The sequence below is a fragment of the Chlamydotis macqueenii genome, chromosome 1 (assembly GCF_036417535.1).
Source record: "Chlamydotis macqueenii isolate bChlMac1 chromosome 1, bChlMac1.mat, whole genome shotgun sequence".
Classification (NCBI taxonomy): Eukaryota; Metazoa; Chordata; class Aves; order Otidiformes; family Otididae; genus Chlamydotis; species Chlamydotis macqueenii.
Window position 1 is genome coordinate 138,702,077 of NC_141556.1, and position 25,067 is coordinate 138,727,143.

Here is a 25,067-nt window from a genome sequence, read left to right on the forward strand (position 1 = left end):
ACATACATAATAGAAACAAATTTTCCTATGTTCACTTTTTAAATATTACTATTTTTTTTTCCTGTCAAAACTTTGCTAACTTATGCTTCATTATAGGCTAGGACGTGCAATTGTGGGTTATGCTACAAAAAGGTCTGTTGCCTCTACATAAGGAAATATGCGCTTTGCGTGATTCCATGTAGAAACTATCATGCAAACATTTACTCCAGCCTTTTCTGTCGTAGGATATCAGCATTACAAATCTATGTCTGTTAGTAAGATGTTGGGGTCTAAGTAGTTAGTGGAAAAAAGACATCACCGTCATCTGCATATTCTGTTTCTCACAGGCGCAAATTTGATAAGCAACAAGTTAAAAGTCAAACTTAAGGACCTTGCAAAAGTTCACACCTCTAAAGGAAATGTGGCTATTCTTTAATCCTATCAAGTACAAGCTGTATCAATGGGCCAAGGTGAATTGTATGAAGTTCAACAAGGCCAAGCGGCGAGTCCTGCACTTGGGTCACAACAACCCCATGCAATGCTACAGGCTTGGGAAGAGTGGCTGGAAAGCTGCCTGTTGGAAAGGGACCTGGGGTGCTGGTTGACAGCTGGCTGAACACAAGCCAGCAGTGTGCCCAGGTGGCCAAGAAGGCCAACAGCATTCTGGCTTGCATCAGGAACAGTGTGGCCAGCAGGAGTAGGGAAGTGACTGTGCCCCTGTACTTGGCACTGGTGAGGCCGCACCTCAAATACAGTATTCAGTTTTGGGCCACACAGTACAAGAAGGAGGTTAGTTGCTGGAGCGTGTCCAGAGAAGGGCAGCGAAGCTGATGAAGGGTCTGGAGCACCAGTCTTATGAGAAGCGGCTGAGGGAACAGGGATTGTTTACTCTGGAGAAGAGGAGGCTGAGAAGAGAACTCATTGCTCTCTCCCTGACAGGAGGTTGTAGGGAGGTGGGTGTTGGTCTCTTCTCCCAAATAACTAGTGACAGGACAAGAGTAAATGGCCTCAAGTTGCAGCAGGGGAGGTTTAGGCTGGATATTAGGAAACATTTCTTTACTGAAAGAGTGGACAGGCACTGGAACAGGCTGCCCAAGGAAGTGGTGGAGTCACCATCCCTGGAGGTGTTCAAAGAATGTGTAGACGTGGCACTTCAAGACATGGTTTAGTGGACATGGTGGACTTAGGCTGATGGTTGGACTTGATGATCTTGGAGGTCTTTTCCAACCTTAAAGATTCTATGATTCTATGAAGTCTACAACAGACTAAACTGAAGGACAAATTAATAATTACTTATCAAGCAAACACTTTAAGAGAGTAGGAAACTTAGCAGTTGAACAGATGACTAAATTAAACTGTACACGACCCCTTCAATAATGGAAACTGTCCAGGTTCCCCCTTAAAAAAACCGATGGGTTTATCCCAAACCTGTACCAGCCCCTCTCATACAGCAGTAAGAAATAAGAATAGACGCCGGAGGTGAAGGAGGCGAATCTGTGTGAAATCTAACTTTTTTTTTCTTGTTTCCCTCGCTAGTTTGGTGTTAACCCCAGCGAGATCCCCGGCAGAGCCGACATCTCGGGACACTGTGAACATTCACATGTCGGGAGAGCTCGGCCAGGTGGCCGAGGTGGAGAGACGCCACCTTCACCCACCGGCCCGGAGGGGACCCACGCCACCGGCCCTCCGGGCACCTGGGGCACCACAGTGCCTGCCCTCCCCCTGGCCGCCGCCCCCAAACCCCCCCCGCCCGGCACCCCCGGCCGCACCGCCCACCACCGGCCGCCGCCTGTTGCGCACGCGCGGAGGGGCAGCGTCACGGGGGCGGGGCTGCTCCTCCAAGGCTCCGCGGACGCGCCTTCCTCCCTCGCCCCCTCGTCTCCCCTCCCCTCCCCTCCCCTCCCCTGCCTCAGCGCACGGAGGCCGGGCAGCCAGCGCCGGGGGAGGTAGCGCGGCGCGGGCGCGGCAGTTGGGCACGAGCCGCCGCCGGTGGCCTCGGCTGGTGCCTGCTGGTCCGGAGTCGTCTCCGTGGCCGTTAACGGGGGAGGCGGGGCCGTTCCGCCGCGTCTGGGAGCCGAGGGGGACAGGGCGGCGTAGCTGCGTCGTCTCGGCCGCCTTAGACCCCCGGGGCAGGAGCCGGCGCGGGGGGAAACGGGGAAAGAGGGCGGGAGGGAGGGGGGTTTGAGCTTAAAATCGGGAGGGATGTGGCCCTTTAATTCCACGTATCAAAAACATCGCCCTTCTGTCGCACGCTTAGCACTTTAAAAGTCGCAGTGACTTCTCCTGATGCTGTAGTGGCATCGGTTGTCACCTTCTGTATTTGTTAGGTTTAAAAATGTTGCCTCACAGTTTCAGCTCAGGTTTTTTTTTGTGTTCATATCGGTTGTTTACTGAGCAAAGTGGAGGGAGGAAAAATCAAACTGCGTTGTTGACGTCATCGCATGGCACACAGGATGAAGCAGAAAGCCTGAAACTCACTTATTTGATGGGGGTTAAATTTGGAGTTGGTAGTATGCCTCTGAGACATTGCCTGCACGGAATCGCACAGCGTTTGTTGCCACTGGTAGTCAGGGCAATAGTCTGTCTTTGAGTAAGGGCATTTCCGTTTGTTATTCTTCCTGGTCCAAGTCTTGCTAGGTGTAAACCAGGCTTACGTTTGGTTTGTGTGTCACTTTTACGATATCCTTATAGCACAGAAGATTACAAGGCTTGCCTCGTACCAGCCAGCGTGCTTGATTGTTTGTTACTAGAATCATGACATCAGCCCTTTGGTTTTGTGAACAATTGGTCTGAAGTTGCTGGAACACTCCTTGCGCGTTTTTCAGCTGAGGTAGAAGGAACAGCGTATTCACGTTGTTAATTACAAGGGACAGTTTGTTCCCTTGTTCTTTGTGTTACTAACAGTTTTAGTGCTTCCTGTTTCTGGAATGAACAGTTGACTTTATGGTTGGTGGTGAACAACACAGTGCCAGGTGGAGGCTGGCGAGGAGCTACTGAACAGAAGTTCTACCTAGAACTATATCATTGTCAAATTAATTAACTATTAATGCATCTGTCTTTTAGGCTGTGAGCCTTTGAAAGCTATAGCTAACCGTGAGAGGGTTGTGAAAGAGGGCCTTACAGTAGGAAAGCCTTACTGTGCAACTACCTTTCAACTGCTCCTTTTTTTTTTTTTAATATTTTTAAACAGGTTATGTTTAGAAGAGAGGAAGTTTCTGGTGTGTACTTCAGAGGTGCCCAAGCTCATCTATTGATACTTCTTTTGTAACTCCACGGTAAAACAGCTTCTGAGAGTATCAGTTTGCTTACCACATCATCTGGATCCAGAGGTTGCTTTTAAGAAAATGTGGACTGCTAAAAGTCTTTGTAGTGCTCAAATACTATTGCTTCATTTAAAAGAAGGCAGATTGTATAGCATGTTTCCAAAAACTCAGCAGTTCTGTACTGGAATTCTAAACTATTGCACCACAAGAGCACCGCTTAACGGAGTTAAATTCCAGGTAAGTATTTTTGTGGTGCTCTAGATATAAGTGATATGCATCAATACAGTGATAATATAATTTATTTTATAATCTACATTGCTGAGCCTTTGATCTTGCAGTCTTATCTGTGAATTGAAGGTGCCTATCAAGGTAAAGGGGGAGGCAGCAAGAAGTTGCAGGACAACCAGTCTTTCGGAATGAACTTCTTGTGTCAGATAATTCTAAGCTGGGGAGAAACATGAATTATTTTAAAAATACTGACAATACAGACAATACTGCATGATAACTGGCAGGCTTACTAGTTGGAGCGACAGCTGCTTAGTGAAGAATAGGACCAGAGTTCTCTGGAAAACTTACTAATGCAATATTGCACAAAAAAAGTGTGCGGGGGAAAGTCAATTTTTATTGGATCAGTAAGGGAGGATAAAAATATGAGAGCTTGGCTCCAAAAAAAAATCTGCAAATATAAACAAAAATAATGGGAAATGACACAAAATTAAGGCTAATCTTGGACACTGAGAGTTCCAAATGGCAGTGGTTTTTTGGATGTCAGGTTAATCTTTAAAATATAAATGGATGCATGCACTTTATAAATATTAGAACTTTTTTAAAACATATTTTAGAGAGGGCTAAGCAGTTGAGAAATTAATATGGATGGTTTTACAGCTTTTTAAATTGACTTTATGAATCTGTTTAAATAATGTTCATGTTATATTTCCCTGTTGTTTCTCTTTTAAATAGTTATTGACTGTATGGTTGTAGGTTTCCAAGGCAAATGATAAACAATCAGTAGCAGACAGAAGAGTGGCTACTACTGCAGAGGGAACTAAAACAGCTGCTGGAAAAAGTCCCAGTGGAGTATGTGATGGAAGCCAACATTCCTTAGAAGGTATTGAACCTTTTGCCATGTTCTCTTAAGAAATCAGCCTTCCCTGTCCTCTTTCGACATCTTGTGTTAACAATCAAGATGGTCTAAACACTTAATTTGAAAATTCTGTATCATGTGGTGTGTTTATTTTTTAGTTTTAAGGAGATTATATACAATTTTTACAGTTTGCAAAGACACGTAATTTTCTTAAGTGTCTTAATGGTAGATGGTATTGTATACGGATTATTTTGTATTATTATTATTTTAATTTGTTTTTTCTTCAACTTCATAAAAATCTTACAATATTTATTCTGTGTGACTGGGCAGATGCAAAACTTAGTTTTCCTGGTCTCTTGCTAGCGACTGTGGTGACTCTTAAGTGGAGTACTGTCTCTTGGATTGGTTATTGTTTTGTGTGAGCCTTTTTTTTGGCCGGAAGAATCAGTTTCTTGAATATTCACTGAAGGCTACAAATGGTCTGTGATGCTAGTGAACTTCTTTTCTGTTACAAATGTGAAAAAACAATTAAACATTCCTATGTGAGTGATTATTTCTGAGTCAGGTAAATTAGTAGTTACAATTATGACCTGTATTTTAGCAGTGCTGCCTAGCTGAACAATTCTTTCCATAACTTTGCTTGTTTTGTCATTCCTAGCTAATAACTAATCCTCAAATGTGCTGTTATGCATCATACATTTTAGTTCCTGTGCTTTAGGCTGCTTGGTCATTCACATTCTATGTATATTTAATTTTTGTTTGTAAAGGTTTGGTTTTTTTTTTTTTTCCAGTCAGTTGCTTTGGGCATTTTCAGCTTCTGTTTACAAATGGGATGACAGGGAGGTAGTTATGACTGGTTAAGACACTGAGATCCTGTACTATATATGTAATTATATTGCTCAGGAAACAGCAATATGAGAAACTACTGTGCTATTTCTTGTGCATGATGATTAGGAAGACAGTTCCTATCCTGGGAAAGCTATATTGTACTGTATCATAATTCTGCTGTACAGGCTTGTCTCTTTACATACATTCTCTTGTAGGTTTCCATTACAAACGGATGAGAGACTGTAGAGTAAACAGAAATGCCACCACCAGCCCCTCCCTCAGTGTATTTTTAATCACTATTGATTTTTTTTTTCATAGATCCGAGAATCTTTTAAATAGAAGGTTTATGTTTATTCCTGAATGCTGCTGCATTATCTGTAATGAGATTGAACAGCCAGAGTGTCCTTCTAGTTTCTTCCTGTACTTATCTTTTCTTAGGCTTGTTTTTTCTTGTAGACAGCAGAAGCATACGTATTCCCTTAGCCAATTGAAATCTTTATATTTTGAAATTTGCCAGTCATGTAAGATGACAACATTTTTGAAAAGCAGTGGCAGAAGCATTTGCTATGCCCTGTTTACGTCATGTCTCTACAGTGAGTGAGTGCACTGTCCAGCTGAAATGTATTTGTGCATCTTTTGAGCTTCATTGGCATGTTAAGAAAAAAAATCAATATATATATAATATATACATATTATATATATTATAATATATATAATAATAATATATATAACTTTTAATTAATGGATAATATCTTTAACAGTCAGAGCTTAACATTAAATTAGCTAAGAATATTTGTTCTGAAGTCTTGTGGAAGAGTTCTTTCATACCCTTTCTAAGATAACAAAATTTCTGCTGTTTGCTCAGGCAGCTGAAAAAGTGGTCTGTCTCCAGATGTGACAGTGCTTCTATTTCTGGTACTCTAAAATAAATTGGCAGGGAATAGTCATACTGTAGACTTAATTAAGTTTCTCTGTATGTCCTGTTGGGAGCTGTTATAACCTTACTGTTCTTTTTGATCAAAAGAGCAGTGATCTTCCAGATCATCAAAGCAAAGACACTTTTGAATCATACTTTCTGAAATACACCATTCTAACTTGCAAATCAAGTGTTGCTATGACATATTTGCAAGAATCAAAGGAAATAGGAAAGTTTTTATATTCTTGTAAAAGTGAGTATCTTGGTTTCCTATTTCTTACTTTTCTGATTTTACAGGACATTCATGTAATGAATGCTTTCTTATTCTTTTCCTGTTACTCAGACATCCCTTTGCAAAGTGAAATGACATTGCTTAACTGCATCTGTCAAGCAGATAGTTCCTTATAGAACCATGATTCTTATTCATCTGTATAATCTTTGTAGGTTAAGTGCTTTGTTACAGATTTGTTGCAAGAGGCCTTCAATTCAACGGACAGAGCCTCCCCATAGCTAGATGCATAGTGCTGAATGGAGATGTTGATGTTCTGTTGTTTCTTCTCTATAATGCTGATTATTTGCAATACTCTACTGAATTTTAATACTCTGAAAAAATGAAAGATCATCTGATTGTTTCACCCAGCAACAAGTATGAGCTATCACTTAGGAGATAAACATTACATGATTCTTCACTTAACAACTGGACAGAACCCTGAGCAACCCAGTCTGATCTGATAGCTGACCCTGTTTTGAGCAGAAGGTTGAGCAAAAGACATCCTGAATTATTCTATGATTATTTTTTCTCTCATTATTTACCCACTTTAGGTACTCATGCAGCTAGATGTAACCACTGGATCTGTCATGTGAACATGAATGTCATCTGCCAATGAACATTTGTACTGAAGTATTTTTAAATTTCATTTATATGTGACAAATACATAATGTAGACCTGGGAACTGAACCTAATTAATAAAAATGTAGTGACCTGATAACACAACCGTTGCTGTTGCCTTGTAAGAGAAGGCATGGACGTCTGGCTTCAGTCAGTGTGTTTTCAGTAGGTTTTGATCTGAGATTCAAATAATCTCTTCAGGTCACACAACCTCCTTTTCTGTTCTTCTCACTTTAGAGACAATGTACCAGCTAATTCTTTATACATTGAAGTGTGATTGTCTTCTACATTTGTAGGGATTTTTCTTCTTCTCCTTAAAAAAAAATCCTTTAATCTAAAATTTCTTGCTGTAACTATGCTTTAGATACTCATTTTAGTTTTAATCTTTTTTTGATTTGTGAACATATGAATGTTTTCCAGCAGGGAGAGAGAATCTTTTAGAATGCTTTGTAGATGGGCCTTGTAGAAGGTTTAGAAGATGTATATATACATGTACATAAGCATGCCTATGCTTGTTTTTATTTAAATAAGCTTATTATCACACACTTGTGTAAAATAAATATACAGCTGCTTCTTTTTTTTTTTAATAAGCCAGCACTAAGGATCTGAACTTATGCTTCCTGTTTGTGGTTTTTGTTAGGTGTAAATTCTGTCCTTGACACCTCCAGAGTATTTGTGTGTGTGTGTGTTTTCATACATTTAGTGTTTTACTTTGGTGTTTTTTTTTTTATTCTTTCTTTTTTTAATAGTAGCAACAATATGTTGTGTGTTTTTTCTTTTCTAAATAAGAAATGACTTTAAGAATCTGTCTATTATGATTACTAATAATACTAGTAGACAAATCAGTTCCAAAAGTGAAGGAAAAAGAACACTTTCTTAGAGAATTATATTAGGTTCAAGGCTATTTGTGCTTAAGGGGACTATGCTGACACAGTAGCCAGAAGTTTTATAATTAATTTGATTTTTCCTCTAGGTGGCAAATGGTGTTCACTCTCCAACAGCATTCTTTTTGTCACTTTTGAGTAGCTACTTTTGTTTTGTATTTCTTTGATAAATTAGATGAAAATGTGCAGTTATGTTGTGTGTGTATATATATTTCTTGATTGAAAAAGGAATTTATGCTAAGGAATATTTTAGAGTTGTTTTGAATTTTGGAGATGCTAAACTAACTGCTACTTATTTGGTAATCAAAAGGTTTTTTTTCTGTTCTTAAATAAATGGATTTTTATTATATATATATAGTATGTGTGCCATGCCAAAAGAATAGATGTATTCTATAAGGTAAAATTAAGCGATCCGTTTTCTGACTGTGAAACTTTATTTCCACAGCAAAAATGAAACATATCAATCTGTCATTTGCAGCATGCGGGTTTCTGGGTATTTACCACTTGGGGGCAGCAGCTGCTTTTTACAGGCATGGTAAGAAGTTACTGAAAATTGTGAAAGCTTTTGCGGGAGCTTCTGCGGGATCACTGGCCGCCACTGTCTTATTAGCAGTACCAGAAAATATAGAGGTAAATTAATGAACTCATAGGTATAGGACATGATCATTTTCAAAGGATATTTTTGATATAATCATCTACCATTAAGGATTTTAAAAATATTTTGGTTCTTGTTTTTCTTCTTGCTTCTTGTGAAGAAATAGGACTCTATTTGTTTTCATTAACAAAATCTGTGACTTACAGGCAAAAATGTTTATGAAGCAAGTATTTCTTTATGACAAAAGCCTATCATACAAATTTTGTATTTTTAACTATGTCAATATAAGTTTTATGTGTGTGAATATTGAATTGCATGCAACCAAAATACCAAAATGTATATGCACTTAATCATACATGTGCACTACAGAGTCAATAATTGTTTTCATGGCTGGAGGTGGGCTTTGTTGAGCAAATGTATAGCACTATCCTTTCATCCTTTTGTGAAAGGAAGTGAAAATGGTGGACGGACTGTATCTTCATAAGGTCAAAGAACAGCACACACCAGCTCAAATCTATTTTTACTCTTTGTGCTCCAGTAGACAACACAAGAAGTGACTTGCACACTTCCTGTAGACTCAGTACAGCTCATAACTTAACAGCAGTAGCCCCACTGTATGCCAGGGAGGTTTAACCCTTTAGAGTGTCCTGCTCTGACACACTGCATACATGTGTGTTTGCTTTTTTTTTTCTTCAGAGATGCTACTCTTATCTCACTATGGATATGGTGTCATGTAGAAACAGCAAAATGCTATTTAATGGCTACTGTATTACAGGTTATGTGGGAAAGCATTGGCTTTTCTTTGTTTTTCCCTGTAGATTAAGGCTGCTTTGCCCTCCTGAAGGACTTGTAGTAACTGTGCCTTAACATATGTAGAGGACTAGGCCTTGCCAAAATGTTTAACATTCCTTTAATATTTTGAGGAATATAATAAACAGCATTATTTTGGGGAAAAAAAGGCTGTTAATTTTTGTTCTAAGTACACTTAGATTTCAATCCAGAGAGCATCAGGTAACTTTCTCTGGGCCTTGCTTGTTAGAACTTTCACTGCATTTAATTAAGAAGTAGTCTCAGCCAATATCACACTCTGCCACTGATCTTTCTGATTTTTTTTTTTGTTTGTTTCTGCTGTGATATGAACTTAACTTGCAGTTAGTCATACTTCTGTTGCTTTCAGCAGTAAGTTACTCCCTGGCCTCTTTCTGCCCCACCACTCCTGAGGTGCATTCTTTCTATGAATTGATATTTGGAAAGTTCCACTCTGCTGTGAAGAGCACTCTGCTTGTATTCTGTTCAGGTGTTACTCCTTTTCTGTAACCTCTGACTAGTAGTTCAGTTTCAAATTTGACTGGTATAATGCGTACCCCTGACTTTAATTTCCTTTCTGGTGAGTACAGCAGCTAGCCTTTTCTTAGCCCAAGGAAATTTTTCTGCCTGTTCTGGGCTCTGGATATGAGCATTTTTTTCCCAGCTTGATCCAACTTACAAAAATCTTTCTAAGTAAAAATATTACAAGGGTTTTTATTTACTTTTGTGGCGACTAAGCCTACGTTACATTGAGTCTGATGGATTTTTTCCTTTCAAATATGTCATTTTAATGCAAACTGAAGAACATTTAATGAACTTTAGTCCTTTTAATTTTTTTTATAATTATTTACGTTTTAGTCATTCTGTTACATTGTTTAAATGGAAAAGTGAGAGATATTTTTGCAGGGGGACTAATTCTTCTTAATTCCCATGGAATTTACGTAAAGGCAGTGTTGTGTACTGATTAGAATTAACTTTTCGTATCACGATAATTATGTTATTACCTTTATTATATTTCTAACTTGAAATATTTTATATCAACAAATATAACACTTACATCAGGTAACTTTTTGTTTTCCTCTTCACAGAAATGACTATTTTAGACAAGCTATAATTAGGACTTTGTCCGTCTCCAAGTCTCAGAGCTCTAATACAACCTTTGCTTACTTTGGAGAAAATGTAGCATTGAGGATTTCTTGTTTTGACTGTTGCTGTTCTAATATGATAGTTTGTACCTTTTTTCAGTTGTATCTTGGATTTTTGTCACTGTTGAAAAGGCATGGGACTTGAGAATTCTAGGGAGGTTTATAGAGTTATAGATAAGTACCTGTTTATTTCAAAAGTACCTCGATCATGTTTGATGTCAAATTTTCTTAACTTGATTAATGTCGTTACAATTTCTAAATATGTCCTGAGTCACAGTTTCAAATTTAGATATATCATTTAACGCTTCTAGCACTAACATTATAAACAACTTGTAGCTGTAAGAAGTTGTCCCTTTTGCAAGCAAGAACTGAGAGTCTAGGTATGGTCTATTTTTAGTACTTGTAGTATGGAAAGTAGTTTTCTGTCATTAACCTAGGTTTGGATTCATCCATCTCCGTGTTACTCTTAGCTCTCTGACACTTTATTAAAGCATCTTAGATATGAAGATAGTAGTTCTCAGGTGCTTCTATGTAGGGTTTTGTGGGTTTCTTCTTTGTTAGGAGAGAGAGACAGCTCTTTCCAGCTGATTGACTACAGAAGAAGCCTAACTGCCTAATGTAGAATAAATTGTAATAATTGTAAATTTTTTAATGCTTATAGACATCTTAAGGTACTTGTGTCTGATTTTGGTATTGAAGTAGTCTTTAAAATAAAAGATGGCTTTACATTTGAAATATAAATATTTGTTCTTGTAATGGCATGGTTCAGAGAACTGATTATTTAGCAGTGATAATACATGGAAAAATAGCCTTTAACTTTACTTGATTGTTAAAGTGGTATTCTTGTGAGGGTTTGGTTTGTTGTTTTTTTCTTAAGTTAGGGATCATGTTTTCTTGCAAATTAGGTCTTGTAAAAGGATCAACATTTTGTTATGTGTATCTTGTTACAAACCAAGCACGTATGGGAAAATATGTTAGTCAGATCTTGTAGTTTTCTCTTGATTAAAGCTTTAGCCGCTAGTATGTTTTAGATGCCACAGTTGAACATCCCATATCTAAAACATCATTAATGGTGAATATTTTAATTTGCAGACATGTAAGAAGTTTGCCTATGGATTTGCAGAGGAAGTTAGAAAATTGGACTTTGGTGCTGTAACGCCTGGTTATGATTTTATGAAAACACTTAGGTACTTATCTTAATGTATTTATAAGATCATTTTTGTGTGAAGCTCTCAAAATGGAGAGTGTACTTTTTTTTTTATATATATACTGTGGGGAGTTTAGCACTCTTTCTTTCACTTCTAAAATATTTGTAAGGTTTTTAAATAATGATGGTGAATAATGTTTAGCATTTTCTTTATGCTAGGGAAGGCATAGAGTCTATTCTTCCTTCTGATGCTCATGAGATAGCTGAGAACCGGCTCTATGTGTCAGTCACTAACACCAGAAATGGAGAAAATCACTTGGTTTCAAGTTTTGCCTCCAGGGAGGACCTCATTAAGGTAATTAAGTTGAATATTGCTGCTTTAAATAAAAATGTTTTGAGTTTCTTCAGGGCTTGGGCATATGTTATTAGATGTACAGTAAGTCACTGTTTTACTCAAGTAATCACTTACGCTATCAGTGGTACTACAACCATAATGCAAACAATGGAAGCAGAATTTCGTCCTACAGTTTCACAAATTTTGCTAAGATTTATTTTGTGTATGTGTGTTTCCTTCATCTGTTTTTAAAGTACTACCTTGTAGGCAAAGTCTGTTTAAAAAGTAACAAGGTAACGAACAGTTACAGTAACTGAGAATAAAATAGAGAATCTCCTAATTTTGTAGCTAAGTGTTTTTGCATCCTTACTTCACTGATACTATTTATATTATGTTTCATCAACAAAAAAGTAAAGAAAAGGAAATTCCTGTCTTAAAAAGAATCTAACAATTTCTACAAGTCCTTGTGGGGAATAGATAGAATGTTAAGAGCATATAAATTGTATTTTACCTGTCTCTGGAAAGCATATCTTTTATTGCCCATCCTCTCTTTTGAATGTCACTTTTTAAATTTGGATCAGGATTGTATACATAAGCTGATATGAAATGGTAGGAGGAATTCAGATGCCTGTAATGCAAATGTTCTTTCTGGTAATTGGTTGTATCTTAGTGGAGGACATAATAAGATATAGCAGAATAAAGGAGGAAATAGAATAAGAAGGTATTCCTTCTTTCCCTGTCATTGTGGATGCTTAGAGTAGATAAGAGGTTCCTTACAGTTAATGCTTTAAGAAGAAAAAAAAAAAAAAAAAAAACCCACACGTGTTAACAAAATCTCAAAGGATGCATTGGAAGTTTGCCTTTAAAGTATCATCTTAAAAAATCTTACATTGTACACAGTCTATCAGTTCTCAAAATTTGTAGGACTTAACCATGCAAACATAATTATGCAAAAAGTTTATTTCAAATTATGAAGTGTTATTGTTGGCTATGGTAGCCAGCAGTGACAAGCATGGAGATTATTATGTGCAGTGAAGTCTTCTAACCTGAAGACAGCCAGAAGCATCAAGACAGCCTTGGAAATACATACATATTATTAGTATTTCAGTAGTTCTTTCATTGACTTAACTATTTATGTTCTATTATTTTGTTCTATACGCTCTCAGCGGAATAGGTTGGAATAACAGTAATAAAATTCAGAATAATTGCTCATTGGCTTACATTCATATTGTCTGTTCTTCCATTGCATTTTGTAATCCATGTTTTTGTGCATGACTTCAGCTAACGCATGTATCATTTATACAACAGTCTGAGTGTTGGTGGCTGCCCCTTTGGCATGGAGGATAGAGCTTGTTAAGGTTGTATAATCATATTACACCTCTCCTAGACATGATTGACCCTATCCAAGGCATGGATAAAGATACTGCTGGGCAGACAGTGTTCTATAACAGCAAAACTCCTGTACCCTCTGCCAGAAATCTCTCGGTTTCTGTGTGCAATTGGTTTCAATGCTTAACAAGCCATGTGGTTACAAAGTTTTTCATAATGGCTAAACTGAGTATGTGTTGCTACAATTTAAAGCTCTTACTTTCTTTTACTGTTCACAGTGGTTGCAGAAAGGCAGTTCATAGTCTCCCACTTCTGAAATAGTCTTTATCTATATGAAGACAATCATCATGTACCAGTGCTCTAGACTTGCAGTTCTTAAAGTGGAGGTGAGGGGAAAGAGAGGCGTGATTTGTATGTTTGTGAGGGAACAGGGCACAGAACACTATTGTATTTCATTTGAAAAGGTGGGAGCAGTGAATTGGAGTCCACACTGGTCTGTTGGTGTTGGGGAAATACTGAAAGTATTAGTTCTTCAAACTTGTTCTTCCTCAACCCACTCTTGAGGTCAGTGTCACTTTATAAGGAGGGCCAAATGCTTTCTTCAGTCTTCTTGAAAATAATTCACACTTTTCAGAGGTCATCTGGTTGTGACTCTTTTCCTTCACTAAAGCTTTTGTCCCCATTTGTCTTAGTTTAGAATGTGCCAAAGTCAGAAAGATGTAGTTGAAGGAGAGAGGAGAAAGGGAGTTGAGCAGGGGAAGAAGCTGATGTTAGGAACTTGGGAACCTCATGGGATGTCACTTTTGGAAATCTGGAGAGGAATGGGTTCAAGGGGGACCTTACACTTTTGTGAGGGGAAGACCTGTCTGGAAGAGAAATAGCCACAATTTCACATTTGGAAAATAAGACAAAGCCTTTTATCTGACCTCAGACAAAGCTCTGGTGCTTTAGATCACTAGGAAGAGAAACATGCATGAAAAGAGTTTTTGAAGTGAAAGCTAAAGCCTTCATATAGAGCCTTAATTAAAACTTGTTAGGGGAGGAGAAGTGTTTAATACTGAAAGTAGCTTAATTTGTTATAAAAATAAATGCAGTTCCACCAAAAAAAAACCTCAAGCATTTTCTTCCATAATCTCCATGGACTGTGGTTTTTTTTGCACCTGATCAGCTTTCACATAATATATACTCCAGTCTGTAGCCTGTTTCTGTTCCCCAGATTTGTCTCTGATGCTGCCATGCAAGTACATGCATGCATATTTGCCACATTTAGTGATATGAAACTTCCTAACATACTACTTCAGCCATACATCTACCCCTTCTCTCTGAAGTCCTATATACTAATTGCACATATAGATAGTGTGGGCAGATACATAGGTATAGAGATACATACACACTCTCATAGATATTGCTATGAGTGGACAGAAATGTATGTGTGTGTGCGCGTCTGTACATGACAGAAGAGGTGTCCTGGTCTTAAAAAAAGAACTGCTGTAGTCTGCAATGTAGGCTTACAATAGGGAAAATTCTAATTTTTTAAATACTTGAATGTATTAAGTGCAAATCAGTGATATACCTATGTGAATTTTCAGACTATCTGTAGTATTTTGGAACATTTGAATGCTTAGAAAATCTGATTTATGAGAAAAGTAAACACTGTATAAATATGCCAGCAGAATGAATTGGTCTGCTTCTTGTTTGACAGTACTGTATATTGCATTTTTTTTTCAGCATGTGCATATTTAGTTTCTGCAAAATCATAGATTTAGCTCTACCCACTATGAAGTAAGTTCATACTCTTTTGAATCACATTAATCAATGAGTTAATTTGTGATATTTTGTTTTGAGAATTGTCACTGTCAAGTCATAAAAAAACCAAACTCAATGGTTTTATGTAAAACTAATATATTGACTGATTACTGCTATATTATGTAATATAGATAAATACGTATGGAAATATGTATTTGTTCAGAATGACTGTTTCCTTTTCTTCAGTTTTGTTCTCTGTTCTTTCTGCTTGCCTTTTTTCTAGGTCCTACTAGCAAGTAGTTTTGTACCAGTATATGCAGGAATTAAGCCAATGGAATATAAAGGAGAGGTAATTTTTCATTAAGTTTAACTACCAACTTTTGTGTGTGTGTGTGTGTGTGTGTAAGGGCATTCTTCATTTAGAAGAGAAGGGGAAGAGAACTGTAGTACTATATTTTGTAGAATAGTTATTCTTTCTGTTGATACTGTAGGTTAACACCGTGAAATATGACATGAATTTGTTCATGTGTTGTTTCAAAAATTGTGGGTGCTGAGACTGAAATGATCTCTAGCATGACTGTTTCCTAGAGATAACGTCTAACACTTACCGTGAGAAGAAGCTTCTCTTTGTAAAGATGCTTCTCCCAACAGGCTGTGTTACTAACTCTAAGATGTTTTTTGGAATTTAAAGGACCACCATTGTGCTTTTCTGTTTAATTGGAAGGAATGATAAACAAGGTCTTGGCAGATTAAAACTGCTGGAGTACATGTGTGTGTTTATGTATATGTTGTTCTCATGTTCTGTACAGAATTACATGCTTACCAGGTACCTTCAAATCTCTTACCTCTGGACAAGCATTAAACATTCAACTTTTTTTTTTTCTTCTGTAGCACATGGCTGTGAAGTTTTGAGAAGTATACTACTATAAGAAAACCTTTTCACAGTTGCCTGTACTTCTTTTAGCTTCAAGAACCTTTTTCTTTCTTACATAAATATTTTAAGAATAATCTTGACTGTTTACTCTGTTCCATAATTACTGGGAGCATGAAAACAGCCATTTATTTATTTCTGAGAAGTCCTACTACTCTTCACTTTATTTCTTCATACACATCCAAGTGATGCCTTTAGATCTATAATGCTCACAGCCACCCTGCCAAAAAACCTCCCCACAAAACCGTATGCCTTTGTCTCTAGCAAGAGGGAGTTGGATTTCATTATGTCAGAAAACTAGTTTGGTTTAGAATTAAGTATGCAGCAATAAATATCAGCTAAACTGTTTGAAGAGTTTAAAGCAGTGTTGCCTGACTGCTTGAGTTAAATGGAGACTGCTTGCAGCTTCTTAGTGGACAGTTCTTGTTCCCACCTGACTTAATTTTTTTCATTCAGAAGTGAAATCCATGAATGTTTCATGGAAGCTGGTTCTTATGTTACTTGAAAGCTTGCTATCATTCCCAAAGCTTCTTACTACTCTCTGTAAGTGAGATTCAGAAAAGGCAGTTTCTGAGAAGAAGGTTGCTTTCATTTATTGTTATTTGTTGGAATAATTAGTTCTGCATGTCTGCGCTGACTTTTTTCATACTCTGTAAAACAGTGCATTTGTGGTTTGGGGATTTAATTTTTTTTTTGAGAAGATTGTTGCCTGTAAATTAATGTGACTTCCATTCTTTAGCATAAAATACTTAGAGCAGAGTGAGAGCAAAAACCATAGGATCTCTATTGCAGTAGTATTTCCATGGCTTGGAATAGTGGGTAAGTACATGTGGATGGGTAGTAGGGGCCCTAAAGCATGCAGTGTAGAGCCGAATACATGACTTGTAACCTCATGGTCCAGACGTGGTAAGCACTGAAGTGAGAGAGATGGATTGTATATTGATTTGGCTTTGTGAGACCACCTATCATATTAGCATCATATTCCAACTTTCCTGAAAGCTTTACTGTAACAGACCAAAATTCTATTTGTGTGCATTTACACTAGTTTCTGGGAGTAAATTCCTTAGGCCATATGGTCCGTAAGAGCATGGAATCGAGCTTAGTCCCTGCTAGCTGCTCGAGTCTACTGTCCTTATCTGTGCTGCAGAACAGTTGGTCTGGATCTTCTGAGCTACATACGTCACCTGCATATGTATTACCAGGTCATCAGGGAGTGTTTCTGAAATGTATTTCAACATGTTATCTGATGTACATGTTACATGATACGTAAAGGAGTGTGGTACAGTTTTGCTGAAATAGTATCAGAAGACAGCCAAACTTGTTGCTAGCCTGTCCATACTGCCTACAGAGAGTGAACCCCAAAGTAAACTGTTCCCAGGATTGCACTTCAGTTGTTTGTGGGGGTTTTTTTTGGGTTTTTTTTTTTTTTTGGGGGGAAGAATGCTTTTTGGGAAGCACTTGGCTAACACTGGAATTAGCTAGCGTACCTGTAGTGTGCATGCTTGGAGGCTAGACTTTTGGGGTGAATAAGCTAAATTGCATGCTAGCATAGACAGAACATAATTCTGTTCCTAGTATGGTATTTTCTGGTTTGATGAGCCTAGAAATAATTGGAAGGAAAAAGAAGTGTAAAAACATCTGAGAATTTATAGTCTATTAATGGCTTCAAGTAGCTTTTTACCTGGGCTGAGTATTTAAGGTGCCCTTGGACGCTGCTTCAGCAGAGCAAACTTGCCCTGTGTAAAATTATCTTTCTTTGAGTTGGTTCGGTGTCCTCTGAATCTCTGGCAAGGTTAATCTTTAAGACAGATAAAGATCTGCAGATGATTGAGTTGACTGTATCTGATGTAGTTTGTGTCACTGTAGTTGTACAAAACAGCTTTGTAAAAACCATCTACTGATAAATGGGTAGATTCTCTTAGGTCCAGCCTGCGTCCACAGTTTTGTTGTCTGGTTTGGTTTTCATTGTCTTTGCACTGTACTTGCAAAAAAAAAAACCCATTAAGAAGTTACCAGGAATTTGCCTCATCAGTTAAGAAGCATTTTTCAAGAGCTGGTTAATGGAATTAAAAGAATTTGGGACATTACATTTCTTTATTTGCAGCATGTTTTATTTTAATCATGTAACATGAGGGACTCTGGAGCCAAAATATTTTTGACTAAGAAGCAGTGTCTCCCAAATGCTTGAAAGAAAATAAAATGACAGAAGGCACATCAGCCAGGAATAACAGAATCTACAGAAGATAATGCTTAATAAAAAGTATTGCCCTTGCCTTGGTAAATGGTTTAATTTTCAAATAAATACTGAAATTACATAAGAGGAGAGAAGAAAAACCTAAGAAATCCCAATTTTTAAAAGTGGGAGAACTTCTAACTGCTGAAAGTACTAAGCTAGACTTGTGAAAGACTATTGTTGTTTGTTACAGAATCTTCAACTTGGCTTAGACAGGGACTCCACTGTTCTTGTAACTACAGGAATTGCAACAAAAAGCCCCGTAGTACTCCAAGGAATATTCCATATAGATCAGTAATAAATGACTGTTTCTAGACACGCACACACAAAAGCTGTGGTGTTAGAAATGTTAAGGTATTGTTGTAGCTTTACTCACAGTTACTGCAGCAATGGTGTAGTGGACTTTGAGAAGTCTGAAAGATGGTTTTAAATGGTTTTGAATATCATATTTTCTATTTATTTTTTTTGGCCTCCTTTTCTAAGGCAAAACAATCTGAATCCTAAGTGTTGAGAAATACGATTTTTGTGGAAAGTGAATGAATTCAATGGTGGATTGTGGGTACTGGCATCAGGAGCTAATGTGACGCTCTAACGCATGTTATGAAATAATAGGCTGAGAAGGGCCATAGTGACTGTTGAATGTGAATATTTGTAGCTTATATTTCAGGAGCATAAAAGAAATGTGAAATGGCAAATTTCATCTGAGAAAGTGAAGAAAAGGTTGGGGTGGAGGGACAAAGTAACCTCCCCTCCTCCCCTCCCAGTGATGCTTGCAATATATATCCATGTGTAAAAGAGTAAATTTGTGTGTCACCAGATATGGGAGTTGATGGTGGAAAGAGAGGCAAGTGACAACAAATTCTTTTGGTTGCATGAACTCAAATGTGGCACTGAGAGAAATCCATACTTATAGAATTAAGAGAAAGCTTTCTTGAAGAGTAAAGGAGACAGCTGAGAGGGATCTATACAACCAAGTGTTGAACCTCAGAAAATCCCAGGGACTTCTGAAGAACAAACACTGTAACCTGAGATAATGCTTCCTGTATAGCTGTCACTGCATTGAAAGCTAGTGTCTTGACAACAGTTTTAAGAGAAGTTTAATTTAGATGTTGTGAACAACTTCCCAGTAGAATACTTTTTATGAGAGATTTTTTTTTTTATTTTGTGACTGAATTCCTGTGACACTTTCAGTAATTTTGTGGAAGAACTTGCATTATTTTGCCATTTCATAATGGTCACATGTAGTATCACCTACAGCAGAAAAGCAGTCTTCTGCCTGATTAGTGCTAAAGAGTACTAGTACAACTTGTCATTTTTTTTGTAGTGTTCTGTGTTAATGAGACTCAAAGGTGGTATCCTGGAGTATTCAGTTTATCTTTGGGGAGGTCAAACCCTTAAGAAACACTGGCTAAGGTGAATCTTAGAATATTATTTCTTACAGCATTTCAACTTGTCTAGCTTTAGATGTCTGCAGTAGTCTGCATTACATAGTTAATGTAGATTTCCTCTATAATTAGTGGAGAAGAGGAGAAGAAAACACTTTTTCAGCACAATTCAAATAAGATGTAAATGCCTACTTTAGGATAAGGTGAATCATGTGCTATAAGTGTTTTCTCTCCCTTGACGATAAAGGGAGTGTCGAATGACTAATTTGGCTGTAGATGCTTAAAATTCAGTGAGATGCTTTTGATCACCAGACCTCATGTATGATGTCACCAAATGCATTAGCTGATAGACTGATGTTGAGTATGGGGTTATGCATGTAAGCACAGAAAGAAATATGAATATATATAACATATTGGAAAGAGATGTCACAGTTGTCCATGCTTATACTGGAATGGAATTTGGCTGTGGTCCTTGTGAAGATCACGCTTGTGCCCCTAGACTGCCTTTAGAACCAATAAATAAGTGGGGCTCTGCAAGAAATTCATTGGTTGCTTTAGTTTTTTCTTCCTCATTCTTTCCTACATTCAACTTCTCTAGCAGACTTGATGTCTGCTCGCTCTTTTATGTGCCATAGTTGTTCCCACCTTTACCCTGCAGTTTCCAGCTATTGCTGTCTTGTGCTGTGTATGTAAGAAGACAAGAGGCTCTGGAAGAAGAGAGGAGTCATGTTTGGTTTAGCTTGTGCAGTCAGTTTTACCTGCACGTACAGATTGTCCCTCTCCTAGTGTGAATCAAAGTAATGTTTTAGAGAAGCATACATTATCTGATACGGTTCACCTGTAATTTTAACAATCTTATCTTTTTATGTATGTGTTGAGAAAAATTCTGCATGGAGCATTTTGTTATTAGATCAACAAACAAGCCTTATCAGTAGCTTGATAAATACATTGCACACATATTTACATATTATGTCAAATGCTCATTGAGTAAACACTCTATCTGTACATTGTCAGTTCCTTGATTTTTATGCCTCTTACTCAAGCCTACGCATGGTATTCTGAGAAGGAGACTTGTAAGTTTTCTTGAGGGGGTGGAGTGGAGGAGATAGGGACAGGAAGGATGAAATATTCAGTTATGAACATATTGTACTAAGGTTCCTATGAAAATATTTTTATTTTCCAGTAGAAGTGGGTTGATGGTGGCCTTACCAATGGCCTTCCGATCTTGCCTGTTGGAAGAACTGTGACGATTTCTCCTTTCAGTGGTCGATTAGATATCTGTCCACAGGATAAAGGACGTGTGGATCTTTATGTTAAATTTGCAAAACAAGATATAATGGTGAGTTGTTTGTTTAGTAAATAACTTCAGAAGAAGAAAAAGTAGTTGAGCAGTTAAAGTTAGGCTTGTTTTTAAGTATTTATTTTTGCCTTATATATCAATTTAAGTAATGTTTTAACATTTTCTGTTTTACAAATGGAGTATCAACTTTTCTTAAACACAAGGGAAGGAAAATGTAGAATAAATTTTGTCAGAAAGGTTGAAAAGCATTGCTCTGGTACAAAATTGAGCAAATTATCAGAGACTATTAACTGTAAATAATCTAGGCTTGCTTTAAGTATCAGTTGTTTTTGGCTTCATACTTATTGAAATTAGCTACTCTAACGGAATTTAAAATACAAGTTTCAGTCGTACATTTGAAATGGTATACAATGACTTGTCATCTTATTGCTCAAGAGAGCTTGTATTAAGATTTTGAACACTTGTGACCACAATATTTTTCCAGAATTTATTTTGTTAGATGTTACAGAAACATTTCTACATATTGAAATATAAGCTAAAACTGATTTTTATGGCCTTAGTTCCATTGTTGACATTTCTGTCTTTGCAAGCTTTATCTCACAAAATTTAACTACAGTATTACTTCCTTTGACATGATGAAAGAAAATATTGAATAGCAGTAGACCTGTCTGTCAATAAAACTCCACTAGAAGGAAAAAATAAAGATTAGGAATAATTATTACTTCTTTAAAGTTTATTTTAGACAGTTCATAATATATTTTCTTAATTTGAGTTATGTCATCCTAAATTTAACTAGTTTCTGAATCTTTATAATGTTTACAGAGAGATTTAAAGAATGATAGTACTTGGTAAATGATCATAAAGCATTAAATTATTGATTTCATATATATTGAAAATATATGCAATTGCTTACTGTGTATTTCTTGGTTCTGATTTATATCTAATATCTAGTATATCTAGATGAGGGAAAATGAGCTGGTGATTATATTCATTTAGAGACAGAAAATTAATTGCAGAGTTTTGTGGCTTCTAGGGTCCTGCAAGTGCAGACTTGTGCAGAATCTCAGGCAATGTTTTAAACTATTCAATTTGAAGCACCCTTAGTTTTTAGAGCTACAAAAATGTGAACTAAGAATAAGGGTTTTTTTAAACAATATTATAAACTGCATAAAGTGAAGTTATATATCTTCATTTATCCATATTGCAATGTGAATTATTTTCTGTCTCGGTGAACCTCCTCCGTATCTTCATGTCAGAATTTGAATAATTGCTTACTTCAAATAATGAAGATGATTTTGAGACTGTTTTTCAAAATTGTGTATAATAAAGTATGAGTCTAAAGTGTTAAATTAATCGTATAAATGAAGCTTTCGGAACTTTATTCAATCTAATTATATTTTTAATTTTGTTGTAAACAATTTAATTCCTTTATTCAAGAACGAAGTTCTGAAATCTTTTTACACCATCAAAGTGACCACTTGAGATACAGAATAGTTCTTAGTTTGTTAGTAATACAAGCTACATTTATACCCTCTTGTTAAACGTTGCCTGGGAATGTTCCCAAGAATGTGGTTTTTTGCACTAGTAAGTTGTCAAAATATTTCCTTGCATAAGTTTAGCATGTGCCAGCTACTACTCTACCAGACGATTCTGGGGATGTTTCTGAAGTTAAAATGTTTTAGAAACTTTGGGCAATTTCACAGGCAAACAGTCGGTCTTGGAGGCTGTGAGTTTAATAGTGCATATGCAGACTGTTTGCAGCAGTTTCTCTTGGTGCTGAGCAGTGTAGCTGGACATGACTAATTTACTAGTGCAGACATAGCCATGCTGGTCTTTTGTTTTTACATATGGTGCGTGAAACACATGACAGAACAGATAGCAACACAATCAAGTCTAGATAGGTTGCTTTAATAAACTAATTTATACCTTCTCGCTCCATTGCAGCTGTCTCTGGCCAACCTAGTAAGACTTAATCAAGCTTTGTTCCCACCAAACCAGGAGAAAATGGAATTGTTGTACCAAAATGGATTTGATGATACTGTACATTTTTTACTGAAAGAAAACTGGTTTGAATAGATGGTACACAGAAAATTAACAAAACCTGAAGGCTGTCAAAACACAACTACAGGCATCTTACAGGATCCGAGGGATCGCTGTCCCAGTTCCAGTTTATGGAAATAAAAATCCCAATGGAATTGCATTTGCTTCACTGAGACAGTATCAGTTGCACTCTGAAGACCTGTATAAACATGTCAGGATGGAAGTGTACTTGTCTGGTAGTTGTCTTGTTTTGAGGAGGTTCAAGCTTAGGTCCAGTTTGCTTCAGCTGAGGACTTGATTGTGGAATTTGTAAAAAGCTTGTGTTGTCATAATTGCAGAAATTTAGAAAAGTCTTTTTCAGCATTATTTGAGAGACAAATGAAGGCTGTACCATGAAAAATAACAGTCTATATTGTTCATTTAACATAGTAGTTGTGCATGGATGGTTGCAATATTGCTGATCTAATACGTATCTTGCAGTGTTCTAAGGGCTTGAACACTTAGCACTACACAAGAAAAAAAACATTTGCACTCTTACTGTTATGTGTTATTTTTAACATTAAAATTTCTTACTTTTTTCAGTGAATGTGATCTTTGAAAATTTGAAATACTAGTTGAAATTTGTAACAGAATTGTGATGTTTGAACATAAAAATATATTGTAAAGAAGGGTGTAAGAAATTGTAATACTTATTATGTTTTCTTCTGCTGCTAAAATTGAATAAATATATTTTCTTGAAACTTTTGTGAAGAGTTCGTTTATAAATTTCTCAGAATGCTGTAACAACCTGATTATCGGCAAAAAACGAGTCTGTTGGAGAGAGGCTGAAGTAAGTCAGCAGGTAATGAACTCAGAGTCAAGTATCTCATTCTTTTACCATTCACCTTGCGTTGACTACCTTGAGTGCAAGTTCAAGATTTTCAGTCTTATTGCCTAAATCCTAAAATCCACAACTATTTATTTAAAAGCAAACAGTATTTTGTTTTTAAGTGTATTTTTAAAGCTGATTTCTTAATACTTAAAAAAAAAAAATTAGAGATTTAATTAAACAAGTATGAAATTACAGAATTCCCCCAAAACAACAAAAAATCTGGGAAGGTGAGAAATTTTTTTTTTTTTTTTAAGTCTGCTGTAGCTGTTTAAAAGCCTCTTCAGCACATAACCACCAGATTTATACTCATATGTAGATAGCATGAGATTAGAATTCATGTGTCAGGGATTTAATTCTTTTATTACTGTTTTTGATAATGAAAGAAATTTAAAAGAAAATGCTGATGGAAAGCAGCTTACTTTCATTTTAGAACAGCAACTCTTACTAGACACATAATATTCAGTATACAGTGAAAACAGGATAGCTTGCAAGACTTCCACATCTGTAGGACAGCGTTTTTGTGTGTAAAGCTGAAATGTTACCTTTGTGCTACCAAGAGAGCTATGCCTGGCTCACCTCCATGCTAATTTATACAGAGGATAACTTTCAGCATGAGTAGAAATAGCAGATAATGCGATTAAGAAATTGTCTTCTTTCACACTGATCTGCTATGGCCCAAGTCTCTGACTCAGTGGTAATACTTTTTTTGGCGCTCTGGTGGAAACAAAACAGCTCTTTTTAACCTAGCGTTCTGGGGGCTTGGAGCTACTCATAAGCTTTCAGAAACAGCGTACACTATCTAACTGGTTACCTTTCTGAGCAATAATGGTGCCATATAGGTATATATTTAGTGACCCTGTACAAAGGCTGTTTAGATGCATTTTCTAAAAGACTTTTAAAGGAGAAGGTTATTAAATACAAACTTCTTTTACTGATGATGCATGTTGCTTTTGAGCATCAATGCTGTCTCCGTTTGCTCTGCTCTTTAATCCATAAAAATCTGACTTTTTTCAGCAGGTATCAGTCACCTGCATGAACACAGGCTGTATCATGTTTACTGAGCCCCAAGAGCTGTAGGTAATGTTGAATGCTTTAGAAATTGACCTTTCCAGGTTTATGATAAGATAATACAAGGTTTTTCAGGAAGAATAAAATCATACTGATGCAGAGATAAAATGTAGGAGTGTTCACTGTGGTAAGATTAAGTGGGGTGTGGGGATTATGTTGGAGCATAAGCGTTGAAGAGCAGAAATCTGTTCAGTCATAACACAAGTGGATACTGCTGCATGCATAGCAAGCCTCAGATTTTTTCAGTTACCACCATTTAATAAATGGATTTTGATTGTGTATGACCTTTCCAA

General features: G+C 36.9%; 1 protein-coding gene across 6 annotated transcripts; it reads left to right on the plus strand.

Moving 5' to 3' along the window:
- Nucleotides 1–1,859: 1,859 nt before the first annotated feature.
- On the plus strand, nt 1,860–23,575 carry PNPLA4 (patatin like domain 4, phospholipase and triacylglycerol lipase). Of its 6 annotated transcripts, none has more exons than XM_086768244.1 (9): nt 1,860–1,925; nt 3,170–3,479; nt 4,224–4,350; nt 8,289–8,473; nt 11,483–11,577; nt 11,757–11,892; nt 15,230–15,295; nt 20,682–20,834; nt 22,740–23,575. In XM_086768244.1, the coding sequence occupies exons 2-9, from the start codon at nt 3,324–3,326 to the stop codon at nt 22,869–22,871; spliced, it is 1,050 nt and encodes a 349-aa protein (XP_086624370.1). In that variant the 5' UTR covers nt 1,860–1,925; nt 3,170–3,323; the 3' UTR covers nt 22,872–23,575. The 6 variants fall into 6 exon arrangements, with proteins under 6 accessions (XP_086624370.1, XP_086624361.1, XP_086624380.1 ...); XM_086768235.1 differs by lacking the exon at nt 1,860–1,925 and adding an exon at nt 2,165–2,809; XM_086768254.1 differs by lacking the exon at nt 1,860–1,925 and adding an exon at nt 2,165–2,569.
- The last annotated feature ends 1,492 nt before the right edge of the window (nt 23,576–25,067 follow it).

Excerpts from the sequence above, each read along its gene's own strand:
- PNPLA4 (XM_086768244.1), top strand. The coding sequence starts at position 3,324 with ATGTGGACTGCTAAAAGTCTTTGTAGTGCTCAAATACTATTGCTTCAT. Across the intron at positions 11,578-11,756 it reads GATTTTATGAAAACACTTAG|GGAAGGCATAGAGTCTATTC; the intron begins GTACTTATCTTA and ends TCTTTATGCTAG. Across the intron at positions 20,835-22,739 it reads TTGCAAAACAAGATATAATG|CTGTCTCTGGCCAACCTAGT; the intron begins GTGAGTTGTTTG and ends GCTCCATTGCAG.